The sequence below is a fragment of the Rhinoderma darwinii genome, chromosome 6, assembly GCF_050947455.1.
Source record: "Rhinoderma darwinii isolate aRhiDar2 chromosome 6, aRhiDar2.hap1, whole genome shotgun sequence".
NCBI lineage: Eukaryota > Metazoa > Chordata > Amphibia > Anura > Rhinodermatidae > Rhinoderma > Rhinoderma darwinii.
Window position 1 is genome coordinate 83,418,420 of NC_134692.1, and position 14,680 is coordinate 83,433,099.

Sequence of the window (14,680 nt, forward strand, 5' to 3'; positions counted from 1 at the left end):
GGGCACCCCTGACGCGTGCCCCTGAAAATAGGAATAGGAGGCGAGTTAAGCCCGTTGACGGTAAGGGATGTGACAGAGCAGGCCTGTGAGCGTGAGAGGAAGGTTAGAAAACGATCCCCGAAATCCCGGGACTGTAACACCGCTGTGAGAAATGGCCATGAAACTGAGTCAAACGCCTTTTCCGCGTCAAGTCCCAGCAGCATTGTCACTGGGGAGGAGGGGTCTAGGGCAGACACCGTGGCTGCTACAACCTGGCGAATACCTTTAGTGGAATGTCTATTCCTCAAGAAACCTAACTGGGTTGGGGCAATGATCGGTCCAAGCATGGTTTGGAGACAGTCAGCCAAGATCTTTGTTAGGAGCTTATAGTCCTGGTTTAAGAGTTAGATCGGGCGGTAAGAGGAAAGGAGAGTTAGGTCCCTATCTGGTTTGGGAAGCAATATGGTCCTGGACTCATGAAAGTCGGGCATTTCGATCTCCCCACTAAATATAGCTTGTAAGGTCCTCGTCAATGTCGGTACAATATCAGGCAATAGTTTGTAATATTCCGCCGATAGACCCTCAGGGCCCGGCGCTTTATTATTGGGTAGGTTAGAAATTGCTAAAGCAACCTCCATCTCCGTGATATCAGTATTTAACACTGCTCTATTCTCTTCAGTCAGTTTGGGCAGATGAAGCTTAGATAGGAATGATTTTGTTTCCTCCTGATCATATGTCGTCGTTCGATAGAAATCCGTAAAATAATTCACGAACTCCCATCGGATAAGATCTGAGTCCAGAATCTCAGAGCGAGACACGGGATCCACTAGTTTCACAATGTTGTGGTTCAAGCGCTTAGGCCTGTGAATCTTTGCCAGCAGAGAGCCGATACGGTTACCCAATCTAAAATATCTGTTGTTGGTCATATCCAGGCCCCATCTAGCCTGACCCTGTACGTAGGTCTCCAATAGGGATTTACTTGCTAGATATGCTGTTTTAGCCTCAGGAGTACAGGAATCCACCAGTAATTTATGAGCCTTGATAAGGTCTGTATTTAAGGAGTGAAATTTCTTACGATATTCCCGTAGTTTAAAATTAACATAAGAAATAATGTGTACTCTCATAACCGCCTTAGATGTGGACCAAAAAAGAGCCGTATCATCCAGGTGGGCAATATTGTCATCTACATAATGAGACCAGTGGACGGTAAGGTATTTGCGGAAATCCTCAGAGGTCAACAGATAGGAAGGGAACCGCCAATTACGATTATAGGACGTTGGAGCGCCCGTGGTAAATTCCATGCATACTCGGGCATGATCTGATATACATATGGGCGTCAGGTCTATTGAAGTGAGTGATGGGAAAAGGGAATCCGGCACAAGAAAATAATCAATGCGAGAATGAGTGTTGTGAACATGTGAGAAGTACGTGAATTCTCGTGAGGAGGTGTGGGTTACACGCCAGGGATCACACAAAGATAGGTGTTCCATGAGTGTAAGGAGCACCGAGGCCCCCGCGCGGTCCTGTGTGGTCGGCTTGGATGGGTCAATGTCTGAATTCAAGGTGAGGTTAAAGTCGCCTCCCAAAATCAGAGTGTGTGTTTGTCTCTGTAATAGGAAAGTGAAAAGAGAGGAGTAAAAGTCTGCGTTCGGGTACACGGGAGCGTAGATGTTAACAAGGCTATATCTGTGCGTGTTGATAGTAGCGTCAATGTAGAGGAAATGTCTCCCCGGGTCCGAGTATGTGTCATCAACCGTCAGGTCCAGAGATTTATGAAAGAGAGTCGCCATCCCCCCCTAGATTTAGAAGTGTAAGAGGCCGTGTAACAGTCACCCAACCACGGGGCCTTCAGTGAACCCCCAGCGCCCTCTCGCCAGTGTGTCTCCTGTAAGAAGATGACATGGGGTCTCAGTTGCTTTAAGTGGGTTACAACCTTTCTTCGCTTGACCACAGTGTTTAAGCCGGCAACGTTCCAGCTGACCATTCGTAGTGTGGAAGGCGTGACGACAGGTGTGTCTAGAGTGCTATATAGGGTACTCATCCTATCCCAGTAGGGGCGATCTTAGAGTGGAGATGCGAAGCGGTACAAAATCGGGGTCCACTGTCCCAGCGAGCAGTAAATCCCACGATGCAGCGACCTAGGAGGATAACACGTGTCCGGGGAAGAGGGGGGTAGGAAAAAACCTGAGTTAAGAAAAAAACATAGGTAAATAAGATGAACAATATGGCCATCACATAACAAAAATCAGCAATGCCAGGCATAGAAAAAGAAAACAGTAGCAGCATTACAGTGCAAATACGCAACATGCGGAAAGGCACTGAAAAATACGAAGTAGGAGAGTCCCGAAATTATCACAGGATGATGACCGGTCAGTCAGGGACATCTCTGAGCAAGTGACGACGAGCTGCTCCAGGATCATCGTAGATGTCGGTTCGGCCATTTTCAGTCACCATGAGCTCAGCCCGGTACAGAAGTTGGAACTGTATTCCCTTCTCGTGCAGATGGCGACATATTGGCGTGAACCCCTTTCGTTTCAAGGAGACGGCTGAGGAGAAGTCCTGGAAAATTAGGAGTTTAGATTCCCTGACCTGCAAGTTCCTGGCCTGTCTATAAGCCCGTAAGACACGTTCCTTGATCACCCAGTTCATATATTTCGCTATCACTGGGCGAGGTCTGCTCTCTCTCTCTCCCCGCGGGGGGGCCAATTCTGTAAGCACGCTCAATGCTGAACGGGTCCGGTGTAAGATCCAGTTGGAGGGCGGATGGGAGGTCTGCCGTGAGGAGCTGCATAAGATCATCACCCACAACACTTTCGTGAAATTCCTACAAAGCGGAGGTTGTTCCGCCTGTCACGGTTCTCCAGGTCCTCCAGCTTGTCTCTCAGGATGATTTCTGCATTTTGGTGCTTAGCCACCGAGTTCTCCAGATCAGACATTGTAGTTTCGCACGCCAGCACACGGTTTTCAAGGTCCGCTATTTTTTGTGCGTTTGCAGTAATCTGCGCCAGTGCCGAGTTGATGGAGGTGTGAATCAGATCCAGTCTTCTGTCAAATAAAGGCATCATTAAGCGAGACACCTCTTCCACTACTGCAGTGGCATGATGATGATCCATAAGCGGAGAGGACATAAGGCTGTCAGCCGGCGATAGGTTCGGTGGAGTGATGTCACTGGAGTGTAGGAGTTCAGGTGAATGAGGACAGGACAGCGATGCAGATGGAGTCGGAGGGGGTCTAGGCCCCTGTTTATCTTTACCGGTTTTTCCCTTCGGCATCGTTTCTGTTTTAGGGTTGGTCCCTTGAGATTGCCTAGTAAGACGTGGAGGCTGAGCGTGTCTTTGAAGAAATTTGTCCATTATCAAGACAGGGAGAGAGATGAAAGGGCTGGATTAGGTCTGGCGGTTGTCTCCTACATTGCAAAGTTACGGCATCAGCATGGTATCAGAATGTGCAATGTAAAGAACAAAAGAGTGGTGCAACAGATAGGACTAGTATGACCACTAGATGGCAGCAACGTCTCACACATTCAGCTATTACTGAGGCCAGATGGGTACAACTGATAGGACTAGGACGACCACTAGATGGCAGCAGTGTCACACGTATTCATCTATAGACACTCAAAATGGCCACCAACCTCCCGATGGCAGGGAAGGGGCCAGGCCACACAGATCCACCACGTTGCAGCGTCGGGTATAGGGTCTTTAGCTCCCTCCTGCAAACTCCTATGAGTGGGGATGATGTGCTCCTCACAGTCCCCCTCCGTGAGGCAACTGTGGGAGTCAGATGCAGCGAAGAGGCCCTCCACCCACCTCAGGATCAGCAGCAGAGGAGAGGGGATGAAGCAGCACGGCAGGCCCCAAGATGGCCGACAGTCTCTGGGGCAGCGTATCTCTCTGGAGACACTAAGGACTCCCGGAGCAGAAAATAAGCAACTCCGACGATGCAGGGGAGGATGTCCTGTCACCCACCTCGATATGGAGCACAGCGGACCCCCGATGGCAGAGATGACAGCTGGATTCCCTGCACGATGCCCGGAGCCGAGGTAAGATGCGGCCACTCAGGATGCCCCGCCTCCGGAAGTCGCATTTTTTCATTTTCACAAAGGATAAAGGAGAAAAAGCACCCCAACATTTGTAAAGCAATTTCTCCCAAGTACGGCAATACCCCATGTGGTCATAAATGCTTTTTCAGTAGAAATTAAGTAAACCTTTCAGGAGTGATCCATTTCTTGCTTTTGCTTTTACATTTTAGTTTTTCCCTCCCCGCTTTCCAAGAGCCATAAAAAATTTTTATTTTTCCGTCAAATGAGTGGTGTGAGGGCCTATTTTTTGCGGGAGGAGTTGTAGTTTCTAGTGACACCATTTAAAGTACCTGTAACGACGGGGGTAGGGAAACGAACAAGTGAGCCCTAATCTACCCGCCACTCTGTCCCTGGCTACTTGCAACGACCCGCCCTAGGCGACGGGGTACAACTTGGCGGCGGTCCCTACGCTCAGTAAGTGCACGAGACAAACATACAAGGGAATACAAAGCAAAGGGAAAGGGGCAGTTGCCCACGGCAACACCGTGAGCAACAGAGTGGTGAACGAGCCAAGTCAAACCAGGAGAGCACGAGGTACCAAACGCAGAGCAGAAGAGTAGTCAGTAAGCCAGGGTCAGTATGGAGCAGGATCAAATAGTTAGGAGCTGTAGCTGGGCCAGGAAACCACACGGAAAGAATCACAAGCAAGGAGGAACAGGAAAGGCAGGTATAAATAGACAGAGGGCGGGAGCTAGCTCCGTCTGGCCAGGCTGCGATAGGCTCTCCCACTCCTAAGCCTGCCATCCTGAGTGGTGGAAGAAGGAGTCAGTCTCAGAGACGTAGATTCAGATGTAGACTGATTACCTATGGGAGTTAACCCCGAAGCTGTGCCTGGCAGATCCTTTACAGTACCATTTAATGTACTGGGAAACTGAAAATAAAATTCTTTGCAGGCTGAAAATGGAAAAACCTGTGATTCCTCCATTGTTTTTTGGGTTTCGTTTTTACGGCTTTCACCGTGCGGTAAAAACAACAACTTACATTTTTTCTGAGACTTAATACGATTACGGTGATATCAAATTTATACCGTTTATTTTTATATTTTACTACTTTTACAAAGTAAAAACTGTTAAAAAAAACAAAACGTTTTGTTTTACCATATTCCCGGAGGCATCAGTTTTTTTTATTTTTTGGTCGATTGAGCGATGTGAGGGCTTATTTTTTGCGGGACGAGCTGTAGTATTTATTGGTACCATTTTTTTTTACAAAAGCTAAGATGATCAAAAAAGAGCGATTTTGTAGTTTTAAATTCTTTCTTTTTTACGGTGTTCCCATTGCGCGTTAAATAATGGTATATTGTAATAGTTAGAACTTTTACGGATGCAGCGATACCGATTTTGTTTATTTTTTACATTACTTCAGAGGAAACATGGGAAAGGGGGAATTTTTGGACTTTAAATATATTATATATTTTTTTCACTAATATTAACTTTTTTTCAATTTTTTTTTTACACATTTTATTAGTCCCTTTAGGGGACTGGAACTAGCGATCATTAGGTCACTGGTACTATACACTGCAATACTAATGTATTTCAGCATAATGTCATTTTTACAGGCTCCTGTAATAGCACGATTGCTGTTCCTGTCTTTTAGTCCCGGGTGTCAGCTGTAAAACACAGCTGACACCTGCAGAATATGGAGCAGGCGCAGTGCATGAGCCTGCTCCATATATAACCCCCCCCCTGCGCACCACGACATGCTATTAAGTCGTGGTGCGCGAAGGCGTTAATGCGCAGCGGATGGTGCAAAGTGAAAATTACAATTTTCCACTGATATGACATTTTAATGCACAATATGTTGTGCCCAGTTTGTGCCACTTCTAACGTCCGTGGTCGCTGACCACGAACTCCTTCCATCCAGTCGACGCCCTTCTCTCAAGAGATGTCTGCACATACGGCCGTCCTGCTCCACTATGACCACCAGGGTGCGCTCACGAGCTCAGTCCAGACTTAAGAAGCATGTTGGTGATTTGAGCTAATTGCTCCAGAGCACCCTGGGCTATAAGAAGGTCCCAGCCCCATCCTCCCACGCCTGAGCCTTGTTGTTGTATCCCTAGTCTGTCTTGCAAATGGCCTCCTAGTGTTACCTGCTCCCAGTGTTTCCTGCTCCCAGTGTTTTCCTGTTCCTGTATCCTGAATCTAGTGTCGTGCTTGCTGTAGCCGTGCTGTACTGTATTCTACGCCTAACCTGCCTCTCCACACCTGACGTCCACCTGCTGCCAAGTTCCTGCCTAGCCTGCCTCGCTACTATCTGAGCTGCCACAGGTACCCTATACGAACTATAAACATTTACCTGCGTCCTGTTGGCCAGCTGCCATACCGCCAAGACGGTACGGCCCAGTGGGTCCACGAACCAGTCGTGACCCCACTCAAGACAAATACCTCATAAAATGTTGAGCGGGTTCTCCCGGATATAAAATATCATATATTTGGACATAAGCTGGTGTTTGGGCACGCTGTGGGGCTCAGAAGGGAGGGAGCGCCATTTGGCTTTTGGAGCGCAGATTTTGCTTGGTAATAGTTCTGTTTGGGGTTTTGCTGGTATTTCAGTTTATAATGTGGGGGTTTATCTAAGATGGGCAGAATAATCAGGGCATAATAAGAGGGTATAATCATGCAGTAAATAAATAATAATTCATAGATATGTGGCCGGTGTCCCACTGATAAATGGCGCCCGATCTTATCCGCTTTTGGACACTGCACAATTTCTGTCGCTATATTCTTAGAGCCAGAACTTTTTTATTTTTTCTTCACCGGAGCTGTGCGAGGGCTTATTTGTTGCGGAACAATCTGTAGTTTTCATTGGTACCATTTTAGGGTACATGTGATTTTTTTAATCACTTTTTATTAGATTTTTTTGGCAGGCAAAGTGACAAAAAAACCAATTCTGACAATGTTTTTTGTCTTTTTTTTACAGTGTTCACCGTGCGCTATAAATGACATTTTACTTTATTCTGCAGGTCGATACGATTACGGCAATACCATATGTATATCGCTTTTTTATCTTTTGTGGCGTTTGCGCAGTAAAGATAGAGATTTTAGATAAAATGATTCATTTTTTGTGTCACCACATCCTGAGCCATAATTTTTTTATTTTTGCGGGACGTGTTGTAGTTTTTGTTGTTACTATTTTGGGGTACATGCGACTTTTTGATCACTTTTTATTCTATATTTTGGGAGGGTTGATGACCTAAAAAATTGTGATTCTGACATTGTTTTTTAATTATTTTGTTTTGCGGTGTTCACCGTGCGGGAAAAATAATATTATAGTTTTATAGTTTGCGTCGTTACGAATGCGGTGATACTAAATATGTGTACTTTTTTTTTACATTTTAATTTTTTTCCTATAATTAAATACTTATAAGTTACAAAAACAAAAAATGCTTTTTTCCTAAAACTTATTTTTACACTTTTATAAAACATTTTTTATAAACTGTCAGTGTGACGCTGAGAGTCACACGGACAGGAAGCATATGAGGATCAGCCTCCGGCTGGTACTCATAGTCTGCTGTGCATGGCAGACCCTGAGGCTGTTGTATGGCCTCCGGTTTTGCCATGGAACTGACTGCAGCACCTGCAATCGGTCCCCGGGAAAGCTTGTTGTAGCAACAAACTTTCCAGTTTGTTATAGTAACAAACTTTCCAGTTCGTTGCTACAACAAACTTTCCCTGCGATCACATGATCGGGACCTGAACCAATAAGGTCCCGATCATGTCTCAGAGACCAGAGGCAGGAGTTAACAGCGTGATCTGGGTGTCAGCGCTAGTCTGAGACACCCGGATCGCGCTTTTAACACCCACCATGAATTCACGTTGGCGCTGCACAGAGTCCAGCAAGGGCCGACATGTATTTACAGTGGGCGGTCGGGAAGCGGTTAAAGGGGTTTTCCAGAAAGAGAAAATTGATGACCTATCCTCAGGATAGAACATCAATATCTGATAAGTTAGGGTCTGATGCTCATGCGAGCTCTGCTTCCCCTTCATTCCCTTTACTGCTTAATACTGTTAAAACACTGACACACCTGTAGCAGAGGTCTCACTAGTACAGCCTTCTCCTATTCAAGTGAATAAAAGAAGGCTGTAATACTGTGAACCGTGTTGGCATTTCACAGTATTGAGCGGTGTTTAAACGATGAATGGGAAGCACCGAGAGCGATGAAACGAAGCAGTGTTATTAAGTGGAAGAAGCGCTCACCAGTACCGCGGCCCTTTTAAAAGCAGCTGATCGACAGTCTCTTTGGAAAACCCTCATCTCCTCACCCGACCACAGTCCACACACCGTCCACACTGAAAATACATCTAACGACAGGGGGGGTGTCGGGGGTGGGGGCCCGTCGGGGGGGGGGGGGCGTCAGGGATGGGCCGCCGGGGGTCACGAGAACGGGGGACTGTGAGAGAGAGAGAGGGACAGACAGAGACACACACACCTTACGTGCAGTGCAGCCGCTCTTCATAATGGCGCCTGAAATCTCCCTACAAACCAGCTTCTCTGCTGTGTGACTCTAAACTGCGTCTGCGCAGTACAGAGCCAGAAGGCAGAAGCAATGAACGGCTCCCGTTCATTGTGTCCTATGTACTGTGCTGCCGTATTCCATCTGTGTATGTGTCGTTAAGAGACACATACACAGATGAAATAAAACATAGCAGCCCCCAGAACAGTAAGAAAGTGTCAATAAAAAAAACCTTGTGTGTGAAAAATTAAATAAAGTCAATATAATATTTTATTAAATAAAAACACTTACATTTTTTTTTTAAATCATGACACTGTCCCTTTAAGGAAATTTTTTCATTATTATATTGGCTGTATTATGCTCTAAAAAACACACTTTTCATTGGTTTTGTGAAAAATTTTGCTCTGCTTAGGTTATGCAGCCTCTAGAACATGTCAGGCTGCAAATCTCTGTTCATAGACAAATCCAAAAGAGAACTTTATTGTTTTTCAGCTGCTCCTGTGTGGTCCTAAATGATTACCTAAGCTCAATGATGATCAAGTCAAAGTAGATTTGATCCTTATTGAGCATAGATGATCTATAGTCCATAGCCGTTAAAACTCCCTGGAGTAGTGTTCACTCACTGCTTAATTCCATGTTTCCTAAACAATTTCCTGTTACCTGCCACTATGCTTTTGGGTGATAAACTTCCAGGCACTAACAATAAGTCACATAGATTGGTACAATACTGCACTTTGGCCACCAGGATCAATTTTGCTTCGAAGTAGAAATCTTCCACTTTATCTTTCCTGCTGGTTCAACGAAGGATTAATCTCATTATGAAACCCAAACATATTGAAGCAACCAGGAAAAACTTCACAGATCTTTTTGACTCAATGTGGCAACCCTGGCTTTCCTATGTGGCACAGCCTACACTACAAAGTGCCTTGATTTATCCCCTTTACATCGTCTTGTCTATATACCTTAATAACATTCTTTTCTTATGCTATAAGTATTCTTTATAACCTGCTATATTTATGGACATGTCGGCGTATGCAGATGTGGTGTGCTTACCACTTACAGAATTGCAACTTTGTCTGTGCATATGTCGAATAAAACATTGCTGCAACTTTAAATTTAGTTTTAGAGAAATGTTCCAAATTTATATCAATAAAAAATATTTACTGTAAAACATATTTAAAAGCAAAACAATTTAAACGTATTTTATTAGGCCTCACGCACACGGCCGTGCCCGTAATCACGGCCCGCGATTGCGTGCATGGCCGGCCACATTTTTGGGCCCTGCTCCGATACAAAGTATGGGAGCACGGCCCGTAAAATACGAAAAGTAGGACATGCTCCATAATTCCCGGCACAGCTCTACGGCACGGACACCTATCTGTAGCGATACGGAAAGGTGTCCCCAGCCAATATAACCGGGCGGGTCCGTAATTGCAGACCGTATTAAAGTCCACAATTACGAAGATTTTTTTAGGGTCTTAATGTCTACATGTATAAAATTGTACATACCTTTCTTTTAATACCTATGGCAACGTACATGTTACGTAACACCAGTTTTTCCTGCTTTAATTCGTTTTGTGCAAGACGTTCACTTTGTGCATTATGTTCATTTTCTGAAAATAAAGAGCAATGCAAACTGAATATTATGACATAATAAAGTTAATACAGCTGAGGACAAGCATAGCTGGAGTTCAATGAGAAATGTGCATTTGCACTTAAAGAGAACCTTTAACCTGCACTTACATGTGCAGCTGAGTGCAGCATGTAATGGGGAGGGCTGCACAAACCCTGGGGCACTTTACATTTTCTTTTCTACCTGCCTCCGTTATTTAGATATCAGTGCCGTTATATTTGGCGCCTGATATTTAAATAACCACCTGAACAATCAACGGGGCGTGTACTGTCAAGGGGGCGTGTTACTATGGCTGTGACACTGTCCAATCAGATATGGACAGTGCCACAGCATGAGAGAGTGTGCGATTGCATTCATTTTATCCGAACAGGCAAGGGAGCGTGTCAGTGCTACGGACAGAGCTGTGGAGAGGAGAGCGCACATGCGCGCTCTCATCTATTCAGCTCTTGTGAGAGATCAGTCTTAGTACTTAGTCTGCCGAACTGGCAAGGGGGCGTGTCACTGCTACGGACAGTGTAAGAGCTGGGAGCGCTTCCACTGTCCGTAGCAGAGACACGCCCCCATAAAACTCAAAAAAATAAAAGTTTAGTAAGCGTTAGTGAGTGTTAGTCAGCGTCAATTTAGTCGGTTTAAGACCGTCCGTTAGTCAGCGTCAGACCGTCTTGTTTGTCAATCAATCAGCGTCAGTCATCATCTTTTTGTCAGTGTAGTTTAGTCACCGTTAGCCAGTTTTAGTGTCAGAAAAAATAAATAAAATGTACGTACATTAGTGTTAGATCAGTGCATCAGTCAATCAGCGTCAGTTAGCATCACAGTTTGTGATTGTCATTCAGCGTCGCTTTTTTGTCAGTGTACTTTAGTCAGTGTCAGTCAGCGTCAGTTAGTCAGTCTTTTTGTCCGTGTTAGTGAGAGTTTTAGTGTCATAAAATTAAAAAAAACAAAAAAAATATATTAGTGTACATTAGTGTTAGTATTTTATGTAAAAAAAAAAAAAGACAAAAAAAGTTATATTATACATTTGTTGTATACAGCACTTTAGTATACAAGTCCACATATACACTTTTATAAAAATAATAAAAATGGCCCGCAAAACCTTTAGTGCAGAGGAGGCGAATGAGATTCTCGCATCGGACACCGATACTGCGAGTGATCCTGGGTCCGCATTTGTGCTGTCCTCCTCCTCAAGCGACACCGAAGAACCTCCTCGCAGTCGCAGGAGGGTTAGTGTTCAGGTTACACCTGCACCTGAACCCAATTGGTTGCCCCCAACCTCCTACACCCCCAAAGTACCGGACTTTACTGCTGCTGCAGGGGTCCAAGTCCAGACATCAGGACTGTCCGAAATTGAGTTTTTCCAGCTCTTTTTTTCGGACAGCGTTGTGGAAAATATTGATGAGCAAAGTAATCTCTGTGCTCAACAATTCATTGCTGTCAACCTTGGTAGTTTTTATGCCCGGCCATACAGGTGGCATCCCACCGACAAAGCAGAAATGCTTCAGTACTGGGGATTGGTCCTAAATATAGGCCTAACGAAGAAGCCATCGGTGAAGGCCTATTGGTCCACCTATATTCTGTACCACTGCCCCTTATACCGCACCACAATGCCCAGGGCTCGTTTTGAGGCAATCCAAAAATTCTTGCATTTCAATGATAATTCCCAGTGCCCCCCCCCAGAATGACCCAAATTTCGATCGACTCTATAAAATTAGACCCCTTATTTCCCATTTGGCCCAAACATTTGCATCGTCCTATACCCCATCAAGAGAAATTGCCATTGACGAGTCCCTGGTGCATTTCAAAGGAAGGGTGAAGTTCAGGCAGTATTTGCCCAACAAACGTGCCAGGTATGGCATCAAGATCTATAAGTTGTCGGAGTCGGGCTACACACATACTCTTAGAATATATGAGGGAAGGGACAGTCAGATTGAGCCCCCAAACTGCCCACCTGTCCTGACCACAACTGGGAAGATTGTCCGGGACCTCCTGCACCCACTGTTTAATCAGGGGTACCACTTGTATATAGACAACTGGTATACAAGTGTACCCCTGTTCAAATGCCTGGCAGAGCAAAAAACAGTGGCGTGTGGGACGGTCCGCAAAAACCAGAGACAGCTCCCAAAAACCCTTCTCAGTCAACCCCTGCAGCGTGGGGAGAGCAGAGCACTCCACAGTGAAGGGGTCCTTTTTTTAGAATTCAGGGACAAGAAGGATGTCCTAATGCTAACATCCATTCATGACGCCACCTGCTCCCTTGTCCCTGTGCGTGGTGCAACACCCACCACCACGTCACGGCCTGTCTGAATCCAGGCCTATAACAAATACATGGGGGGAGTGGACCTTTCTGACCAGATGCTTAAGCCGTACAATGGCATGCGGAAATCAAAAATTTGGTACAAAAAATTGGCGGTGCACTTTGTCCAAATGGCATTGTACAACTCCTTTGTAATATACAGGAGCACTGGTCAGAAGGGGACATACCTGGAGTACCAGGAGAAGGTAATCAAATCCCTTCTCTCTGGGAATGTGGCAAAGGTAGGGGAAAGTTCTACCTCTGCAAGCAGTGATGTCCCCAGGATAGTTCCAGGACAGCACTTTCCTGGTGAAGTGCCGTCCACAGAAAAAAAAAAGCGCCCCCAGAAAAGGTGTCATGTCTGTGCCGAAAGAAGCATAAGAAGAGACACGACATACCAGTGTAACACCTGTCCCACCCACCCTGGACTGTGTATCAAGGAGTGCTTCCAAATATATCACACCTCTCTGGAGTTCTAAATTAAATTTGTATCTGCCGCTTTAAAATATAATTATCGTCCCTTTCATTTAAAATTACAGCGCCTTACCATAACCATTTCACCATTTAAAAATTGAACATCCCCTCCATAACAAAACTAAAAATACCCATTATACCCCTAGATGAATACCTAGGATTTGTAATACCGTGTAGTATCTGCACAATTTTTTAGGCCTATGCAAACATGACATGTGCCCAAAAATCATCCAAGTAAAATAAGGCCTCAAAATCCTTGTGGTGTTCCAATACTTTCTGGCCCTGCCATATGTCCAGCAACAGCAGATTACGGCCAAGTTGGGGGTATTTCTAAACTCGAAATAGCCTGATAAATGTTGAGGTGCTTTTCTTCACTTGCATGCTCTGTGTCTGAAAAATCTGTCCTATAAATGAAGCATTTGTGAAAAAATTTAAAATGATCTTTTTCACACCACATTTCCACAAGATTCTGCAAAAAAAACTGTGCGGTCAAATAAGTGATGACACCCCTAGATAAATTCCTTGAGGGGTGTAGTATTCGAAATGGGGTCATTTCTGGGTGTTTTCCATCATTATGGGGGCTCAGAGTCTCTTCAAAGATCAAATGGAGCCGTTGAACCAATCATGCAAAACTTGGGCCCTGAAAATCAAAGGCTGCTCCTTCAATTCCAGGCACTGCCATGTGCCCACGCAACATATTTGGACCACTTTGGGGGTATCTCTGAACTCGGTACAAATGGGCCAATAAATGTTGAGGTGTTTTTCTTCACTTGCATGCTCTGAACAATCTGTCCTATAAATGAAACATTGGTGAAAAACTTGAAAATAGCTTTTTTCACGCCAGATTTCGACAAGATTCTGCAAAAATAATGTGTGGTCAAAAATGTGATCGCACACCGAGAAAAATTCTTAGAGGGGTGTAGTTATCAAAATGGGGCCATTTATGGGGGTTTCCCATCATTATGGGGGCTCAGAGTCTCATGCAACACTTGAGTCCTGAAAAACTAAGGCTTCTGCTTCACTTCCCTGCACTGCCATGTGTCCACACAACATAATTGGACCACTTTGGGGGTATCTCTGAACTCGGTACAAATGGGCCAATAAATGTTGAGGTGCTTTTCTTCACTTGCATGCTCTGTGTCTGAAAACTCTGTCCTATGAATGAAGCAGTAGTGAAAAAATTTTAAATGTTCTTTTTCACGCCAGATATCCACAAGATTCTGCAAAAAAATTATGGGGTTAAAAAATTGATCACAACCCTAGAAAAAATTCATTGAGAGGTCCAGTTTCCAAAATGGGGTCACTTTTTGGGGATTTCCACTGTTTTGGTCGCTCCAGGGCATTGCAAATGCGATATGGCACTGAAAACTATTCCAGCAAAATCCGTGCTCCAAAATCCAAATGACACTCCTTCTCTTCTGAGCCTTGCTGTGGGTCCAAACAGCAGTGTATTACCACATATGTGGTATTGCTGTAATCGGGAGAAATTGCTTTACAAATGTAGTGGTGCTTTTTCTCCTTTATTCCTTATAAAAATTTAAAATTTCTATGTTTTTCCAGAAAAAAAGTTGATTTTCATATTCACACACTAATTCAAATAAATTTTGCAAAATAACTGTGGGGTTAAAATGCTAACTATACCCCTAGAAAGATTCCTTGAGGGGTCCAGTTTCAAAAATGGAATCACTTTTTGGGGATTTCCACTGTTTTGGTCGCTCCAGGGCATTGCAAATGCGACATTGCACTGAAAACTATTCCAGCAAAATCCGTGCTCCA

At 44.7% G+C, this 14,680-nt stretch overlaps 1 protein-coding gene across 2 annotated transcripts in view; it reads right to left on the reverse strand.

Moving 5' to 3' along the window:
- STAT1 (signal transducer and activator of transcription 1) overlaps positions 1-14,680 on the reverse strand; it is a 1,010,933-nt gene that overhangs the window by 735,901 nt on the left and 260,352 nt on the right. For both annotated transcript variants that reach the window (XM_075829995.1, XM_075829994.1), the window contains exon 7: positions 10,017-10,120. In XM_075829995.1, the coding sequence (XP_075686110.1) occupies positions 10,017-10,120 (104 nt within the window). The remainder of the gene's footprint in view (positions 1-10,016; positions 10,121-14,680) is intronic.